At 37.1% G+C, this 17,229-nt stretch overlaps 1 protein-coding gene across 7 annotated transcripts; it reads right to left on the reverse strand.

The window, feature by feature from the left end:
- Window positions 1-53: 53 nt before the first annotated feature.
- LOC140156795 (uncharacterized) lies at window positions 54-16,709 on the reverse strand. Of its 7 annotated transcripts, none has more exons than XM_072179787.1 (28): window positions 16,598-16,709; window positions 16,133-16,276; window positions 15,705-15,818; window positions 15,103-15,384; window positions 14,699-14,803; window positions 14,188-14,331; window positions 13,611-13,715; window positions 13,142-13,270; window positions 12,730-12,885; window positions 12,069-12,200; window positions 11,322-11,450; window positions 10,929-11,027; window positions 10,480-10,608; window positions 9,389-9,517; window positions 8,976-9,119; window positions 8,515-8,619; window positions 8,027-8,173; window positions 7,647-7,751; window positions 7,286-7,522; window positions 6,336-6,440; window positions 5,657-5,827; window positions 5,106-5,210; window positions 4,750-4,902; window positions 4,172-4,276; window positions 3,679-3,959; window positions 3,388-3,538; window positions 1,988-2,260; window positions 54-1,869 (listed from the first exon to the last, which is right to left on the reverse strand). In XM_072179787.1, exons 3-28 carry the CDS (start codon window positions 15,781-15,783, stop codon window positions 1,760-1,762), a joined length of 3,810 nt encoding a protein of 1,269 aa, XP_072035888.1. In that variant the 5' UTR covers window positions 15,784-15,818; window positions 16,133-16,276; window positions 16,598-16,709; the 3' UTR covers window positions 54-1,759. The 7 variants fall into 7 exon arrangements, with proteins under 7 accessions (XP_072035888.1, XP_072035895.1, XP_072035881.1 ...); XM_072179794.1 differs by having other exon boundaries at window positions 5,657-5,818; window positions 10,480-10,611; XM_072179780.1 differs by having other exon boundaries at window positions 10,480-10,611.
- Window positions 16,710-17,229: the final 520 nt, after the last annotated feature.

A 17,229-nucleotide genomic window follows, 5' to 3' on the forward strand; every position in this document is an offset into this window, starting at 1 on the left:
CACATTGGATTCCATTTACATTACATTAACAAACACTTGATAAAGTGCCTTGGGATTGAAAGCGCTAAAAGATTAAATACAAAGCAAACATAAAAGAAAATAAACTAAACATAAGAATCTCAAAACAAGTATGTTTTGAGATGTCTCAACAATGGGAGCATTGCGTATATTAACTGGGAGAGAGTTCCATGACCTTGGACAAGCCACAGAGGGGTCTCCAGCACATTTACGTGTCTATATAGGAACCAGTAGGTTGACCGTTACCAGAACGGGTGGTTACCGAGCCAAGACGCGGTCTGCTCATCAGCAAACATGTACTGCAGCAATAATCACGTCACTAAAATAATCATATGAATCATTCTACAACCGACCTTTAATTGATTATATGAATCATTTTAATGAAGTGATAGTCTGATAGCGCCATCTTGGTTTTTAAGGTTACGCAAGGTTTTGTAAACTAAAAATACAGACATTTTTGAGTTTAAAAACATAACGGCCGCAAGCCCGGTAGAGCTGGGGCCACCGACTTCCATAGTAAAGACTTGCAACTAATGGAGTTCCGATATAGAAGAGCCCCACAGGGCATGAATCCAAGGTGAATGGAAAGGGTGACGGGCTGTCTTTAAGTATGAAATACTTTTAGTTTTTTATATTTACCCCTCAATTTTCCTCATTCGTCGGGCCCTGCCCACTTTCATGAGTTACAATTAAAGCTTGATCGCTATTAGATAATCTTGTGAACAAATCCAATATTTTGGGTTGATGTTACGTACCTCAATGACAGTTTCGTGCTAAGACTTAGCACTTTCTCAAATTTAATCTGAAAGTGCTCAGTCTTAGCACGAAATTATCATTGAGGTACGTAACATCAACCCAAAATATTGGATTTGTTCACAAGAATCTTTCAATTATCTGTTTTATTGACAATCCTGATGAACTTATTTGCGGATCTTGATCGCTATTGTTTTTGTAATCCCTCCTTGATGGATGTTGTTTCTTTGTAGCCCTGCAGGGCAACCATGATAACTTAATAACAACGGCTGGCGCTATCAATGCACTAAAAAGACCAGTTGTAGAATGATTAATATGGTCATTTTAAAAGGAAGACAGAGTCCAATCAATGCACAATCATTTTGTGTTTGTGAAGTAACCTCATTCTCGACAAAGACAGTGTTACATAAATGAAATTTTGCGCTATTTATACCTTCATTTTTTCTCATAGCCACACAATACTAATCAATCGTAAAACACAGTGAGCAAAAACGGTACGGTGTTGGCAAATAAAATTTTTCTGCTTTTATTGCATTGCAATATTACAACACATTATAGAAAGAAATAAATATTACAAACGTTATAATACAAAGTACTTACTACGAAAAGTTATCAATACAAGCGGTACTAATGTTTGCTACTTGCTAGACTCGATCATTTGATGGGCAATGAGACACCTTCTCTATTTAACAGCTAAATAGTTCATACTTGGTGTTGGCTGCATTGGATTTGATGAAAAATGGCAATTGTAGGAGTGTCAGGTCAGCAGTTTGCCTTCGCTGTATTCCTTTACTCCCTGTAATTTTTCTCTTCGCAAAATCCAAAAATGATGAGACTTTTGTCGCATCCAGTTACGAGAAAGGATAGAGAGTTAGAGACACATTGTGTATTAGCATGCATGGAGATAATTTATATGGTTTATGGCATGATATCAATAGCAAACAATAATCGCTTTAGTCAGAGGTATAGACGTCTAAAGCCATGGTCTTTAGCAATCAATCAGAAATGTTGAGGCGAAATTTGTTGGTCCAGCGGATACCTTTTTGGTTCGATATGGTACTCGGTAGAAATCTGTTCCTGACAGTAATATCGTGTCACCTGCAAATAAAGACAAAATCACAGTAAAGTTGAGTTTAAGATGTATACAAGATGCTGGGAATCTCATTGATCTTATGATGATACAATGTGAGGTTCAACTGTGGACTGCCATACTCACCATTAGCATCTTGGAAGGCTGCGGATGGTTTACTTGGCACATCTTTGAATAACTTCTTCATGCGTCCTTTTGCAATATCAACTGTTCGCCTGTACTCGTTATATCGCCACACATAGGTACCTCTGAAGAAGTAACTTTTATCTTCATAGATATCATAGAATGCACTAGATGGATTGGGGGGTAAGCCGAGTGTTTTGATCTTCTTCGGGTATCCATGATCTGGGACCCATTGATCTTTGGCTGATATGTACGTAGATATCCATATATCACTGCCTACAGGAATAATAGAACATCATGTAGGAAAAGAATTTTCAATAGCATACGGTGGACAGTCGGATCTGAGAAACTAAGGCCACAAACAATTCTTGCGAGTGGTTTCTGGTATACAACATTAAATCTGAACCATCCATAGGTAATATCACATAGCAATAAACATAAAATACTTGTTATTCATTGCCTCCTCTGGAGTATATCATTTGATGTTATCTGTTATCTGTGTTGTTTGTTCCGCTTAAAATCCGAGTAAATGTTACAGTTACATGCTTTTACATAATGTGATGCTGTACAAAATCTAATCTGCATGTTCTGCTACATACGAGGGGGTATCAAAATGTTTTTGAAATCACCCAGAAGTGAAAGAACTATATCGATCAAATTTTGTCAGTAACCTGCCTCGGTAACCGCATAACCAGCCAGATGGAGAAAATTGAGGCACGCAGCGTGATTAAGTTGCTGCATTTGAAGGTTTACAGAAGGGTTAGTCCAGAAATTCTATGATGAAATGAAGGCTGTCTACAGTGATGATTGCCCGTCATATGACACTCTTGATTTTTGGAAAAGGAATTTCCAAACTGGCCACATGTCCCTCACAGATGAGCCACGAAGTAGATATCTATCACATACGGACGATGCAGCACAGTGAAGAAAGTGGAAAGGGATTGGTTCTGCTCTTGCTGACTCCAAGTCTAAGCAAACACGGATCCCATCGTGTTGATACCTTAGTCATGTGCAGTTGGTTGTGAATAATATTCCACACTGCCAGTGCCACATCGTCCGTACGTGATGGACGTCCACTTCTTGGCACATCTGTGAGGGACATGTGGCCAGTTTGGAAATTCCTTTTCCAAAAAGCTACAGTACCTTAAACGGGCAATCACCACCGTAGACAGTTTTCATTTTCACCATAGATTTTCTGGAAACTGTAACCCTTCAAAAGCACGATTTTAACCACGCTGCGTGTCTCAATCTTGCAGGTTATGCGCTGTAACTGGGGCAGCAGGTTACTGACATCTAGCGCCACCTGTGAGACCATTTTTGCACTTCTGGGCGATTTCAAAACAAAAAACTTTTTGATATTCCTCGTAGATTGTCTAAATAGTTTTTCTTACTTAAAGACTTACCTCTGATCATGACAACCTTGTCATCTCGCCTCTGATAAGCAGCTTTCATTTTAGTGCTTACTTTGGGGAATGTTTTCCTCGTTTCTTCTCCTTCTTGGAAAGATAACAGACGTCCTTTACGTACTCTCGCAAATCGCCAAAGCTTGTCCCCCTTTGTTGGAAAGAATTAAGATACAAAATAATGATTAACTTGATTAATGTGAAACAAAGATGAATTAGTTCATTAGAGAGGGTGTGCGGTTTGAATAAGTAGATTGATGGGTAGATAATTGGGGGGGGGGGGCTGATTACCTTGAAACAATACAATTCTCCATTTATTGTTGTCACTGCCGTGAATTCTACATTGCAATATGGAAGCCTTGATCCACTTCTAGTTTTGCCGGTGTCATTTCCACCATCTTGATTACTGCCACCAGTGTTAGTCTCGCCAGCACTCTGATTGACAACTGAAGATCCACCACCTTGATTTTTGTTTTTAGTTCTGCGATTCTTCTTGCCAGCGTTATTGTTATCAATGCCTTCATTGCCACCATCGGTTTCACCAGCTTTATTGTCACTGTTAGCTTCGTACCCTGGACATATGAAGAATCAGATATAGTATTATTTGTTAAGTCCCCTGATGCACAGACTTTAAAATGCATTTAAAACTAATTGAACAACAGGCTTTGAACTACTAAAGTTGTACATCATTTTGTCATTGTTTCAGATGGAAAGATATCCTTTTACGAAGGTTGTGTACAGGCCTTGAATTATCATAAGTAACAGAGCAAGCATCTATACTTACCGCACGAATCACAACTCCTTTGACAGTTTTCTCGCATCCATTCTAACGTTTTACAATGACCATCATTTGCCCAATTGACACACTCAGGAGTGCTATCCTCACAATCTAGGCATCAAAATAAAGTATCAAAGCTATTATACTTAGTTCCCTAGGTTGATAGGATGAACAAATTTTAATCGTTCGCCAGAGCTTTGTGTATTTGTTACAAGTATGCAGTTGTGATGCCTTCCGATAGGAATGCTGCGAACATCATTCGAACCTAATACCTATAGATATATATATTCCGCTCCTCTCCAGCGTGCCTCTGTGGCTAAGTTGACTAGAGCGTCGTGCTAGTATTACGAAGGTCACCGGTTCGAATCCGGCCATATGAACGTTTATGTGCGCTGGCTGCTCTGGGGAAAGATTAATATTTGTTCAAAATAAAGTATCGTTGTTCAATTATGTCAATAGTAACAATTTCTGGGATATCAATAAAAAGTATACAATATACAATCATAAAGAGTATTGTTGTTATGATTATTTTTGTCACAAATTAATAATACTTTATTGCTACAATGAAGATACTTCTGACCTACCTGATTCTTGTGATCTACGTTGGTTTCCTCCAGTACCTACTCCATCCTGGTTAACACCATTGGTACTACTACCCTGATTACCAGTGTTGCTGTCATCCTCTTGATTGGAGGCAGTTTCAGTTCCTCCATCATCTTCAGTTCCATCTGTAATTTCTAGATGCAACATAAGGTACAACGCTTGTGCTAAATTTAATGTGTTCTAAACATTTGGTTTAGGTATGGTGGTTGTGTAGCAGCGTTTTAACGAAACATATCGTCCATTTATATGCAAATGAAATTTATTATACATAAAATTGTGACCAGGCAGCTACTATTTCCTTATTCCGTATTTAAATTCTAACCATAAACATACTTACTACAGTTGTCGCAGCTCTTTCGACAATTTTTCAGCACCCAATCTGACGTCTCACAATGCCCATCTCTAGCCCAAGTTGCGCAGTCTCCATTACTATCCACACAATCTTAATGTTATGGAAAAAGTGAAAATATAAACATGCATGACATAATGCACGATACAAATAATGAACGTCTGATTCATACATACGCGCTATATAACGGCGCGCGTGATTGGTCGAGAGCCGGGCATAAACAGCGTTTATGCCCGGTGGCCCGGATGTGCGATCTCGGGGTAAAAAAACGAAGGAAATTCATCGTTTTTTATGATGTTCCTTGTTATCTTTTGTCATTATTTTGATGAAATAAGAATCACAAAATGTTCTGGTATGTATGAACGGTTGTTTATGCCCTCGGGCCGCAAGCGGCCCCTCGGGCATAATCAACCGTTTAGTCATGAAAATATATGAATGAACCCCTAAATTCATTCGAAATAAGAGATTATTATGTGACGCATTTTATATAAATGTTATTCTAATTTTCATATGATAGGAATGAGAGAAACAATCATCACCTCTCCATGCTCCTGGTTGTTCAGATCCACCCTGTTGGTTCCCTACAGTATTTCCCTGGTTGTGAATAGTACTGCCCTGATTACCGCCAGTGTTGTATTCACCGCCCTGATTGTTACCTGCTTCAGTTTGCCCTTGTTGGTTACCTGAATCCCCGATTTCACCTGCGGGTTCTAAACAAAATACAACAGTTTGGAGTAACGTTTGTAGTAAGACATTAAATGTCACTGATATTATCGAAGCCAGGTACCTTTTTCATTTTGTAAGTACTCAAGAAGCTCAAAAGCTACTTGATTTTGTCAGATGTCCAAAAGAACAGAAGTGGTGTGAAGCCTTTCTATTTCCCTGAATATTACCTTTATTCCCACACCTGGATTCTCTCTACCACCATGATTGTATTGGTAACAGTTTCAATTCCGTCTCAGTAATTTCCTCCCATTCTGTCCTACATTCTTCCAAATACAAATAGGCACAAACTCATCAAGTACATACACCTTTAGCCCTGTTATCGTATATAATATTTTCTTGTTTCTTACTGTGCAGTAAAGAGCATTTCTATGAAAACTTATTGCACGCCCAAGCTACGAGTCCCTTTGGTAACGACGGTCACTTCCATCCAACTAAAGCATTGATTTCAAACTCTCTAAATGCACGTATCGCTCATTTTGGCGTCATACTTACGGCATGTATCACAGCTCCTTTGGCAGTATATTCGCACCCGTTCTGATGTTTGGCAATATCCAGCTTCGGCCCAAGCATTGCAGTCTTCCTCGTTGTCCTGACAATCTTAGCAACATAAACAATATGATAATAATTGCCACCGTTGAATTGTTTTGAGTACACACTTAAAAACAGTTAGTCACAATTTTGACTAATTTTGGGGGTCAATTTGAAATAACCCTGATGAAGTCAAATTTGACCACCATAGGGGTCATTTTCATTTGTTGACATCATATTAAATTGACCCCTAAAGGGGTCATATTTAAATGACCCCAATTATAGTCATTTTTTGACCCACGTTCCGGGGTCATTTTCAAACCGGGTCCCCTGAATGTAGTCATTTCAACTACGTCAGGGGTAATTTTCTAATTATGACCCCCGGATATAGTCATTTTTTGACACTAATAGGGTTATTTTTCAACTGACTCTGTTAGGGGTCAAATCATTTTTTGACCCTAAATGTAGTCATTTTTAACTACAATTTGGGTCAAATCATTTGACTTCATGTACCGGGTCAAAAATGACTTCAATGGGTTCGGTGCATAGTTGACCCTGCATATTTTTAAGAGTGTATATATGAGACATAGCCATGAGGAACACACTATTGAGTAGCGACTTCTTTACGATAGCTACTTCACGATAGAAAGAATTTATAAAGACATTTCTGATATTCCTGAAAACCTTTGCAAATAAAACCGAAACTACGTTATCAATAGTGCATATTCAACATCACTAAGCGCACTCTAGAAACTGCGTCACGCAACACGGGCACAACCAAGAGTTTCAGAACATGAACAGTATAGTAGAGTCGTGAATATACGCACTGGCATTGCTGAAGCTGTTTCGGTTTCATGTGCAAATGATTTTGGGGATATACCACGCCGATATGGTAACATTTTTACTTCAATTACCTGGTTGCTGTGATCCATCGTCTTCATTGCCTCCAGTATTTGTCCCACCTCCTTGGTTGCTGCCGATATTACCCCGATGACTGCCAGTATCGGTAATGGCCTGGTTATTACCCGTATCGATATTGCCGGTATTTTCCCCACCTTGACCTTCTCCACCGGTCCCATCGTCACCAGTTTCAGTTCCTTCTTCTTGGTTCCCACTAGTCGGTTCCTGACCCCCGGGTTCCTGACTTTCCACTGAAAACAATAATTTAAATACGCAATAGATCCACCAAATAAAAACATTCCAACTTTAACAAATGCATTCGTTTCGTTGCAACCTTTTATTCAAATAACTCATGTATTTTAAGATCATACTTACGGCATGTGTCACAAGTCTTTCGACAGTTTTCTCGTACAAACTGTGACGTGTTACAATGACCAGCTTCAAACCAAGGTACGCAGTCTGCCTCGATGTCTTCACAATCTTAGAATCATGAAAAAAATACAAAAATAAGGATACATTGGCTTACATCATCCTAAGTGATTAATCTTCTCGGGATATGTCTTATCTATATATTCGTTATTCGATTTATATGTGTATTATTTGTCGATGTCTAGGGATGATCAAATCTGGCCTAACCTGCCCCTCGATTATCTCCTCAATAGTATATGCATTTTTAAGATTTTGTATTTTGATGATATGATATTGAAATAACGTGAACGAAGTTTAATACAATTTTCATATTGTTTGTCAAATACCTGGTTGTGTACCAGCTTCTTGGTTCAGGTTAGTGTTTCGATCATTGCCTTGGTTGTTACTATTGGTATTGTCATCATTCTCAGTTTCAGTGCTTCCTCCCTGCACAACATCAGGTTCACTTTGATTTCCTTCATCAGGTACAGACTCTGAACAACAAAGTTTGACGCGGATTAGATAGGTTTCATCTAAATACAAAATGATATTCTTTATGATATGTATTGTAATTATAAAATATAATAAAAAGCAGCAAAATGTTGTGAAAATGTTTTCAATCCTATCAGGATTTCAAACCACTTTTGGCCACTGCATATGCAAACACTATTATTATGGAAAACGCTATTTCTTTTGTGTAACCGCCAGTACTTTTGAACACTGATTGTAAACAATCACGTTCCGTCTATTTAGTTGTAAGATATAGTGTCTTTCTTTTCTAAATTAACCATTTGAAATTCCTATTTCTATTTCATACTATCAATATCATACTTACGACAAATAAGACAACTTTTTGGACAATTTTCTTCCACATACGGAGATATTTCACAATGACCATTTTCCGCCCATACAGCGCATTCGACGTCATTATCCTCACAATCTGGTGAAAGTAAAACATGAGGAAACTCCTCATCCATTAAACTTGTGATTTATATGTTTAGGTCAAATATGAATAATTCTAAGCGCATGCCGATATCTATAGCAGTAACTTTTAGATAATGTTTTGAAGCATTAACTTTCTCATTTGTATTGTAGAGCTTTAAGTAAGAAATAATAAAATTAATTCATGTTTTCAATCTATGAATTATAATATCAATATCAATATCAATTAGCATAAGACGCAAACTTTTAAACAGCAAAAGATGAAATTAGACAAGTTATTATTCGTACATAAACAATAAACACACATAAGGCTGTTCAGAAGATAACGGATATAATGTTCTGTTTTCATAATACCTGGATGTTGTGTTACACCACCTTGGTTCTCTCCGCCATTCTCACCCGGATTACTAACTCCACCACCACCCTGATTGACACCAGTTTCAGTTCCACCGCCCTGGTTTACGTTGGCTCGTACATCACCGTTTTCATCCACAGTTTCTGAGCACAATCAGTTACAATCTCATTAGAAATGGAATTTCAACAATTCAAATCGTACTTACTGTGCCTAAGGTTTGATTGGAAGTCACGTTTACTATCATAGTTCCCTTAAAGAAAAGTTAACATAAAGTTATATAATTAAATAAAATTGCGCCCCAAAACACTTTAAAAAAATAATTGGCCTAGTCATTTGAAAACAGTTTGTATGTCAGAGAAGTGGCAACCAATTTCAAATTCAGGAAGACCTTTTCTGGTACCAGTGTACTTACGACAAACTTTGCAACTTAGTTTGCAGTTTTGTAGCATCCAATTCGCATTATTATCACACTCCCCAGTCTGTGCCCAGTTAGGGCAATCTTGATTGCCATCCTGACATGGAGGTGGCGAAGTTGGTGGCACTACTGGGTATAAAGCCGCAATTTTCGGGTACCATATAGAAATGAAATATCATTATTATCAAAGATGCTTCAACTGACGTTGGTATACAAGTTTCTAGTTACGTAATAACGCAAAAAGGTGAAATCAAATTCAAAGAAAGGTGAAACATAACAAGTTGTCAATATAACAACAACAAAAACTGTCAAAGATGCTTCAATTGACGTTGTATACAAATGCATTATTAAGTAATGATATAGACAAAAAAATTTAGTATAGCTACTAACCTGAATCATTGTGCGGTTTGTGATAAAAGCATAAATGTAGTACAAGGTTCAAAGTTTTTTAAGAGGTGTAGCTGGAGCGATTTTAGATTTGACCCCTAGTGACCGCTAGATGTCATACAGGTTACAATGCTCCAATGTTATTGTCATAATTATGCCTATGTACCAAATTAATCACAAGGATTCAGAAATGTATAGTTTGTGCTAATACGACATAATTATTAGAATGGAGTTATTCTATAAAAAACCTTTTCAGGAAGAATCTTCACATTTTGGTTTCTCATTGTTCATTTAGCTGAAAGGTATCAGAAAAAATAGTTTTGCTCCTGTTTTACCTACTGAGATATTAAATAGAGGATAAAATGTCAAAGGCCATTGACTGGTCATAGACCACTGTTGATCTTTGACTTCCATTGCACATAGCAAGTAAGGTAAATAGTTCTATTTGAATCTTATATAACAATTTGCCACTGTTTTAGCCAGAATTGAATTTGTTACACCCTATATAACCAAAAACGTGAGATTTAACCTAACAATTTTTTGCTAAAGCTATATACGTGTATTTAAGTAACATACGGTAGTGCCCCAAAACACTTTTAATACATATTATTGGCTTGGTCATTTGTAAATGGTTTATTTGTCAGAAAAATGGCGACCGATTTCAGATTCAGAAAGAACTTTTCTGGTCCCAGTGTACTTACGACAAACTTTGCAACTTAGCTTGCAGTTTTGTAGCATCCAATTCGCATTATTATCACACTCCCCAGTCTGTGCCCAGTTAGGGCAATCTTGATTGCCATCCTGACATGGAGGTGGCGAAGTTGGTGGCACTACTGGGTATAAAGCCGTAATTGTTGGATACCGTATAGAAATGAAATATCATTATTATCAAAGATGCTTCAAGTGATGTTGGTATACAAGTGTCTAGTTACGTAATTACACAGACAAAAAGATAACATTGTATACATAACAAGTTCTCGATATAAAAAAAACACACCCAACCTGTACCTCCTTTTTTCTCAGAAAAAAGGAGGTCAAAGTTGGGCAGTGTCTTTTAGTTTTACAACCTATAAATTCCTTGTGTCTGACTCAATAATCGTTTCCTGCAAATAACGTTTGTTCTATTAATACATTATATACATTTACTTACCCGGATTACTACTTCCACCACCACCCTGATTGACACCAGTTTCAGTTCCATCGCCCTGGTTTACTTCAGTTTCTGTATCGCCGTTTTCTCCCTCAGTTTCTGAGCACAATCAGTTATAATATCATTAGAAATGGGATTTTAGTTTTAAATCTTACTCAAAAGATTACATTACTAAATGAGGTTTGATTGGAAGTATAATTTGTTATCATAGTTCCCTTATAAACTTTAATAAAGCTGTAAATAACAGTAATGAAAACCGGTTAAGAAAATTAGTGCCACAAACACTTTTATAACATAAGAATTACCTCAGTCTTTTGAAAACGGTTTGTTTGTCAGAAAAATGGTGACATATTTCAAATTCAGAAAGAACTTTTCTGGTTCCAATGTACTTACGACAAACTTTGCAACTAAGTTTGCAGTTTTGTAGCATCCAATTCGCATTATTATCACACTCCCCAGTCTGTGCCCAGTTAGGGCAATCTTGATTGCCATCCTGACATGGAGGTGGCGAAGTTGGTGGCTCTACTGGGTATAAAGCCGTAATTGTTGGGTACCATATAGAAATGAAATATCATTATTTGGTATACAAGTGTCTTGTAACGTAATGACATAGACAAAAAGGTGAGAGCATATTCACAACAAGTTCTAAATAATTGTGAAAAATCAACCAAACTTTGCCGATTTTTTCTGCAAATCAAAACTCGACGTTACCGGCGGTTGAAACGCGTTTCATTTAGAAAAATAGAAACCGGCTCCAACCGGACGGAACCGTCCGAGTTTTGATTTCATCCTAAAGAACAAAGGAGTCAACGTTGGGTAGTAGTTTTCCTTGTACATTCCTTGTGTCTGACTCAATCATTTTATTTAAGTCACACTGCGTTGTTCCCATTGTGCACTATTAAAGATATATCATACGTAAGGCATATCTCACAAGTGTAACATAATAGGCTAATTATCTTAGTATAAGTAAAATGGTGCCCCCAAACACTTTTAATGGAATAACAATTGCGCATGCTTTTCATTGTATGGGCCCCAGAAAGGCGTGATTAAAGAGTAATAAGTGCTTAAGCATATCAGGTAAGTAAGAGCCCATTTCAAATTGAAATTCAGAAAGAACCTTTCTGGTACTAGTGTACTTACGACAAACTTTGCAACTAAGTTTGCAGTTTTGTAGCATCCAATTCGCATTATTATCACACTCCCCAGTCTGTGCCCAGTTAGGGCAATCTTGATTGCCATCCTGACATGGAGGTGGCGAAGTTGGCGGCTCTACTGGTTATAAAACCGCAATTTTCGGGTACCATATAGAAATGAGACATCATTAATATCAAAGATGCTTCAACTAACGTTGGTATACAAGTGTCCAGTTGACATACACAAAAAGATGAAATCATATTCATAACAAGTTCTCAATATAACAAAAAGAAACTGATTCCTTTGAGTCAACGTTGGGTTGTGGTTTTAGTTTTGCAAATATCATTTTTAAGTAACACCGCGTTGTTCCCATGATGTAATATTTTAGATATCATACTTTTGCCATGTCTCACACGTGTATCATATAATTATAATTCTCTTAGTTTACGTAAAATACCGTTGTGTAATAATCATAATGGTTGGCTCCATCTTTTTAAAATTGATTTGCTTACCGTTATCTGCATGCCTTTCAATGAAACACAGGTGCTATTTGCATATACCCAGAAAGACTTGATTAAAGAGATATATAAAGTACCCAAGCATGTCAGACAAGAGCCAAATTTAAATGGGAATTCAGAAAAACCTTTTCTGGTGTTAGTGTACTTACGACAAACTTCGCAACTAAGCTTGCAGTTTTGTAGCATCCAATTAGCATTATTATCACACTCCCCAGTCTGTGCCCAGTTAGGGCAATCTTGATAGAGATCCTGGCATGGCGGTGGCGAAGTTGTTGGCTGCGAAGCCATTTCTTCCTGACTTGCAACTGAAAGCAATAATTTCAACAAAACACTCCCGGCATTTATAATTATTGATTGTATCTCCACCGGTAATTGAACCGGGGACCTCTTGCATCATATTCAAAAGCCTTAATCACGGAGTTACAAAACTATTAAAATGTGTTTCAGTTGTTCTTTGTGTTGCCATTGTACCTTTCTGATGATGAACTAGACCTTCATCGTATATGATCGATTCTTAAAAACAAATTGAGTGTATAACTTTTCTGATACCAGCGTACTTACGACAAACTTTGCAACTAAGCTTGCAGTTTTGTAGCATCCAAACCGCATTATTGTCACACTCCCCAGTCTGTGCCCAGTTAGGACAACTTTGATAGAGATCCTGACATGGAGGTGGCGAACTTGTTGGCTCTACTGGGATAAAGCAGTAAATGTTGGGTACAATATAGAAATGAAATATCGTTATCATTAAATATGTTTCAATTTACGATCTTTCTTTGTTGCATAATGACATGTACAAAAAGATTAGATCATATTCAAAAACGTCAGATATTTCTTAGTACTATTATAGTAATATAACAATGGTTTTCGAGTGCGACGCAGTGTGCCTGTTTACATATTCATCACATCCTCTGGAATTTTGAAGATATTATTATGTCTTGCATCTGTGATGATAGAGCCATGCGATCAATTACTGATCATGGATATTTTTGTTTAATAAAAGAAAGCAGGAATTCGTCACCTCTATTACCTGGTTGATGTGATCCATCACCTTGGTTATCTCTCGTATTTCCCTGATTAGTACCGGAATCGATGTTACTGGCGGTCTGATCATTACCCGTTTCAGTTTCTTCTTCTGATTACAAAAACGTAATAGATCCAAAACATTATGAAATTGCTGTAACTTTAGACTACGTCAGCATTTGCTTGAGATTAAAAAATTCATACGGTCACTCTTCATTCTTGTTTTAATATACAGCGTGTCAATAACAAGAAGGTACTAAACCTGAGATATGAGAATGTAAAGTAGGTAAGGGGCTACGACACATTCACATTCCCTTGGGTTTTTTAAAAGTTGGGTTGTGTGCCGGTCAGAATTGTGTTCATTTGTTGTCTTGTTTAATTATAAGCTGTTCATAAGACAATGTATACAATTAAACTTATTCACCAAATATAAATCAGATTGAATGAAATATATTGTAGTTGTTTTTATGTTGCATCTTTAAAACAAATTAAACTTCAGTGACCCAGCATGTCAGGAAAGTTAACTGGTTAAGGGTCAATTAGTTTTTAAATTGAAATTGAGAAATAATATTTCTGGTACTTACGACAAACTTTGCAACTAAGTTTGCAGTTTTGTAGCATCCAATCCGCATTAAGTTCACACTCCCCTGTTTGTGCCCAGTTAGGGCAACCTTCATTGCCATCCTGACATTGAGGTGACGTACTTGTTGGCTCTGATGGGTATAAAGCTGCAATTTGTTTGTAACATTGTGTCGTTAGTATAAATTAGTGTCTTGTTATGTTATGTTGACATAAGCAAATATTAAAGAGTTGGATATTTTAAGATATACTAAGCGGAAAATGATCTTTAATTTTCGATTGCCATTCAATATAGTCCATTATAAGATATATCCATCAATAAGCATCACTATTACTCTCTCCACAAGATTACGAGAGTAGGGTGGCAAATATGCTCGGATTAACTTACGGGTTGTTTTTTAAATGCAAGATTTGTTTTGTTGAATAATTACGTCATTCCTTCTTCGTGAATATTATTAGTTAGAATAAGACGATGGCAACAAAGTATGGGTAAGCTTAAATATACCAGATACTTACAACATGTGTTGCAACTCTTTCGACAGTTTTGCGGCATCCAGTCTGAAGTTTCACAGTAACCATCATTGGCCCAGGTTACGCAGTCAGATTCACTGTCCTCGCAATCTTATTGATGGATACAAAAGAATATTAAATTATTATCACTTGTAATTAATGTAAAAAGTAAATTGCACCCGATGTCCTATACATGTATCACTTACGCCACATAGAATCATATAATATCAGCAGGTCAATTAGCTCTATCAAATTGGTTTGCAAAGGCACATAGATGTATACCCAGCATTATACCGGAATTTGGAATGAATCATTATTTGCATTCATTCGATATGATTTTAAAAGTATTTTCATTTTCTTACGCATTAGTTGTAAGATTGATATTGTTTGTTACATTTTTATAAAAGTACCTGGTGTTTGTTGTCCACCACCCAGGCCCTGTCCACCATTCTGGCCCTGTCCACCACCCTGTCCCTGTCCACCATCCTGACCATGTCCACCATTCTGGCTCTGTCCACCATCCTGGCTCTGTCCACCATCCTGGCCTTGTCCACCATCCTGGCCCTGACCAACATCCTGGTCCTGTCCACCAGTTTGGTTAACATCTTGTCCTCTGTCTTGGTCAATATTGTGGTCACCGCCTTGACTACCAGCTTGATCACCATCATGACTGGGATCTTGTTCAACATTTCCTTTATTTAACATGAAAATATGAAAGAGTTTCTTATATCATACATGTACTATGAAATAGCAATATCTACATAGTAAATTCAAAGACCATCCAGTATTCTGTATTGGAATAAGGCTATCATATTCCTATTAATAAGTATTGCTGGTTTTCATTTTTCCATAGTTAGATAGTGTTGTTTCCATCTCGAAATAAATTTACAAACGCTTTAATATAACAATATTCTGTTTAAAATTTTGAGGAAGTATGTTATTTATCGACCTTACCGCACAGGTAAGCTCGGTGTAAACTATCTTGGGCATTAGGCTGGACCGAATTACTTACGACAGTTATTACAACTCTTTCGACAGTTGTCTAGCATCCACTCGGATAGTTCACAATGACCATCGTTAGCCCAGTCCATGCAATCAGTTTCACTGTCCACGCAATCTTCATGGGCTTTCATGTTTGGAAAAATATGCAGATAATACGATAATAGCGAATATACCTACCTGGCTACTAACATTGGGAAGTAGGGGCCTTGTTTTTCGGTAGTTAATATAAAGAAAAACGCAGTGAAAATATGTGGTAATTGGCCAGATATTTTCTAAAAACGATGCGTGTGTAATGCAATTTCACGTTTTATACTTTTTAAATTTTATTATGATGTACGTAGTCTAAATGGCGAAGACACGTGGTTAGTTGTTTTCCCCTGAAGAATTTGTACCGATACACAACTATCGACTTAGCCATTAGTCATTTAAAAGAAATACCTGGTGTTTCTTGTCCGCCAGCGTCTCCACCATTTTGATCCCCATCTTGTCCTTCATGTTGTTGTTGTTGTTCGCCAATATTTTGGCCACCACCTTGACTACTTATTTGATCACCACCTTGACTGGCAACTTGTTCCCCGTCTCCTTTTTATTTAGTATGAAGAAAGGAAATAAATCAGATGCTCGTATCGTTGCATTCAGTTGAGAATAATAATTATACAGTAAGAGTTGATTATTCATACAACAACAATGTAGATATAAACATACGAAGAGTGGACCCATTTATCGTTTTCCAACAACTCATAATATAGGTTTCCATTAAAATATTATTTAAAAGACGCGTAGATATTCCGTTTCATCAGTTTTTCATGTTTTTAAAGGGTAATTATGGTGACCCTATGTAGAGTATATCTCCCTCCATCTCTCTCTCTTCCTCTCTCAGGCATTTGACTCAAATTTACTTACCACATGTATTACAACTCTTTTGACAGTTTTGTTGCAGCCACTGCGATGTTTCACAATGACCATCATTAGCCCAAGTCACACAGTCAGTTTCACTGTCCTCGCAAGCTTAGTTGAATAAATGAAATTGAAACATACATTTTTATCAGATTTTATCAGTGAGATACTTAAAAGAATCGAAATTGAGAAATGATTAAGTACGGCATTCCTGTTAAGTACGGTATTTTTGTAACTATTTTTCGTTATTTGACAATACGATAATTTGTTTTACCCACATTGATTATCAAATCTACTATTGTGAAAGATAAATAGCATATTACCTGCTTGTCCTTGTCCACCGTTTACAATCTCATTTTGACCGCCAACTTGACCACCACTTTGTCCGGCACTATCTTGTCTTCTAGTCTGACCACCACTTTGTCCACTGTCTTGTCCTCTAGTTTGACCACCACTTTGTCCACTGTCTTGTCCTCTAGTCTGACCACCATTTTGTCCCATATCTTGTCCTCTAGTCGCTTAAGTTTTTGAATGAAAAATAAGCTTAATTGCAAAGAAATTGTTCGCAAAATTGATTTACAAATTATTTTTATCAATGTATGAAAGTTTAACCAGGTTTCTGTCATTTTAATTTGAAT

The sequence above is a fragment of the Amphiura filiformis genome, chromosome 1, assembly GCF_039555335.1.
Source record: "Amphiura filiformis chromosome 1, Afil_fr2py, whole genome shotgun sequence".
NCBI lineage: Eukaryota > Metazoa > Echinodermata > Ophiuroidea > Amphilepidida > Amphiuridae > Amphiura > Amphiura filiformis.

Excerpts from the sequence above, each read along its gene's own strand:
- LOC140156795 (XM_072179780.1), bottom strand. The coding sequence starts at position 15,783 with ATGGACTGGGCTAACGATGGTCATTGTGAACTATCCGAGTGGATGCTA. Across the intron at positions 15,385-15,704 it reads AAAGAGTTGTAATAACTGTC|GAAATGTTGAACAAGATCCC; the intron begins GTAAGTAATTCG and ends TGTTAAATAAAG. Across the intron at positions 13,271-13,610 it reads TGATGGATCACATCAACCAG|AGCCAACAAGTTCGCCACCT; the intron begins GTAATAGAGGTG and ends TTATCCCAGTAG.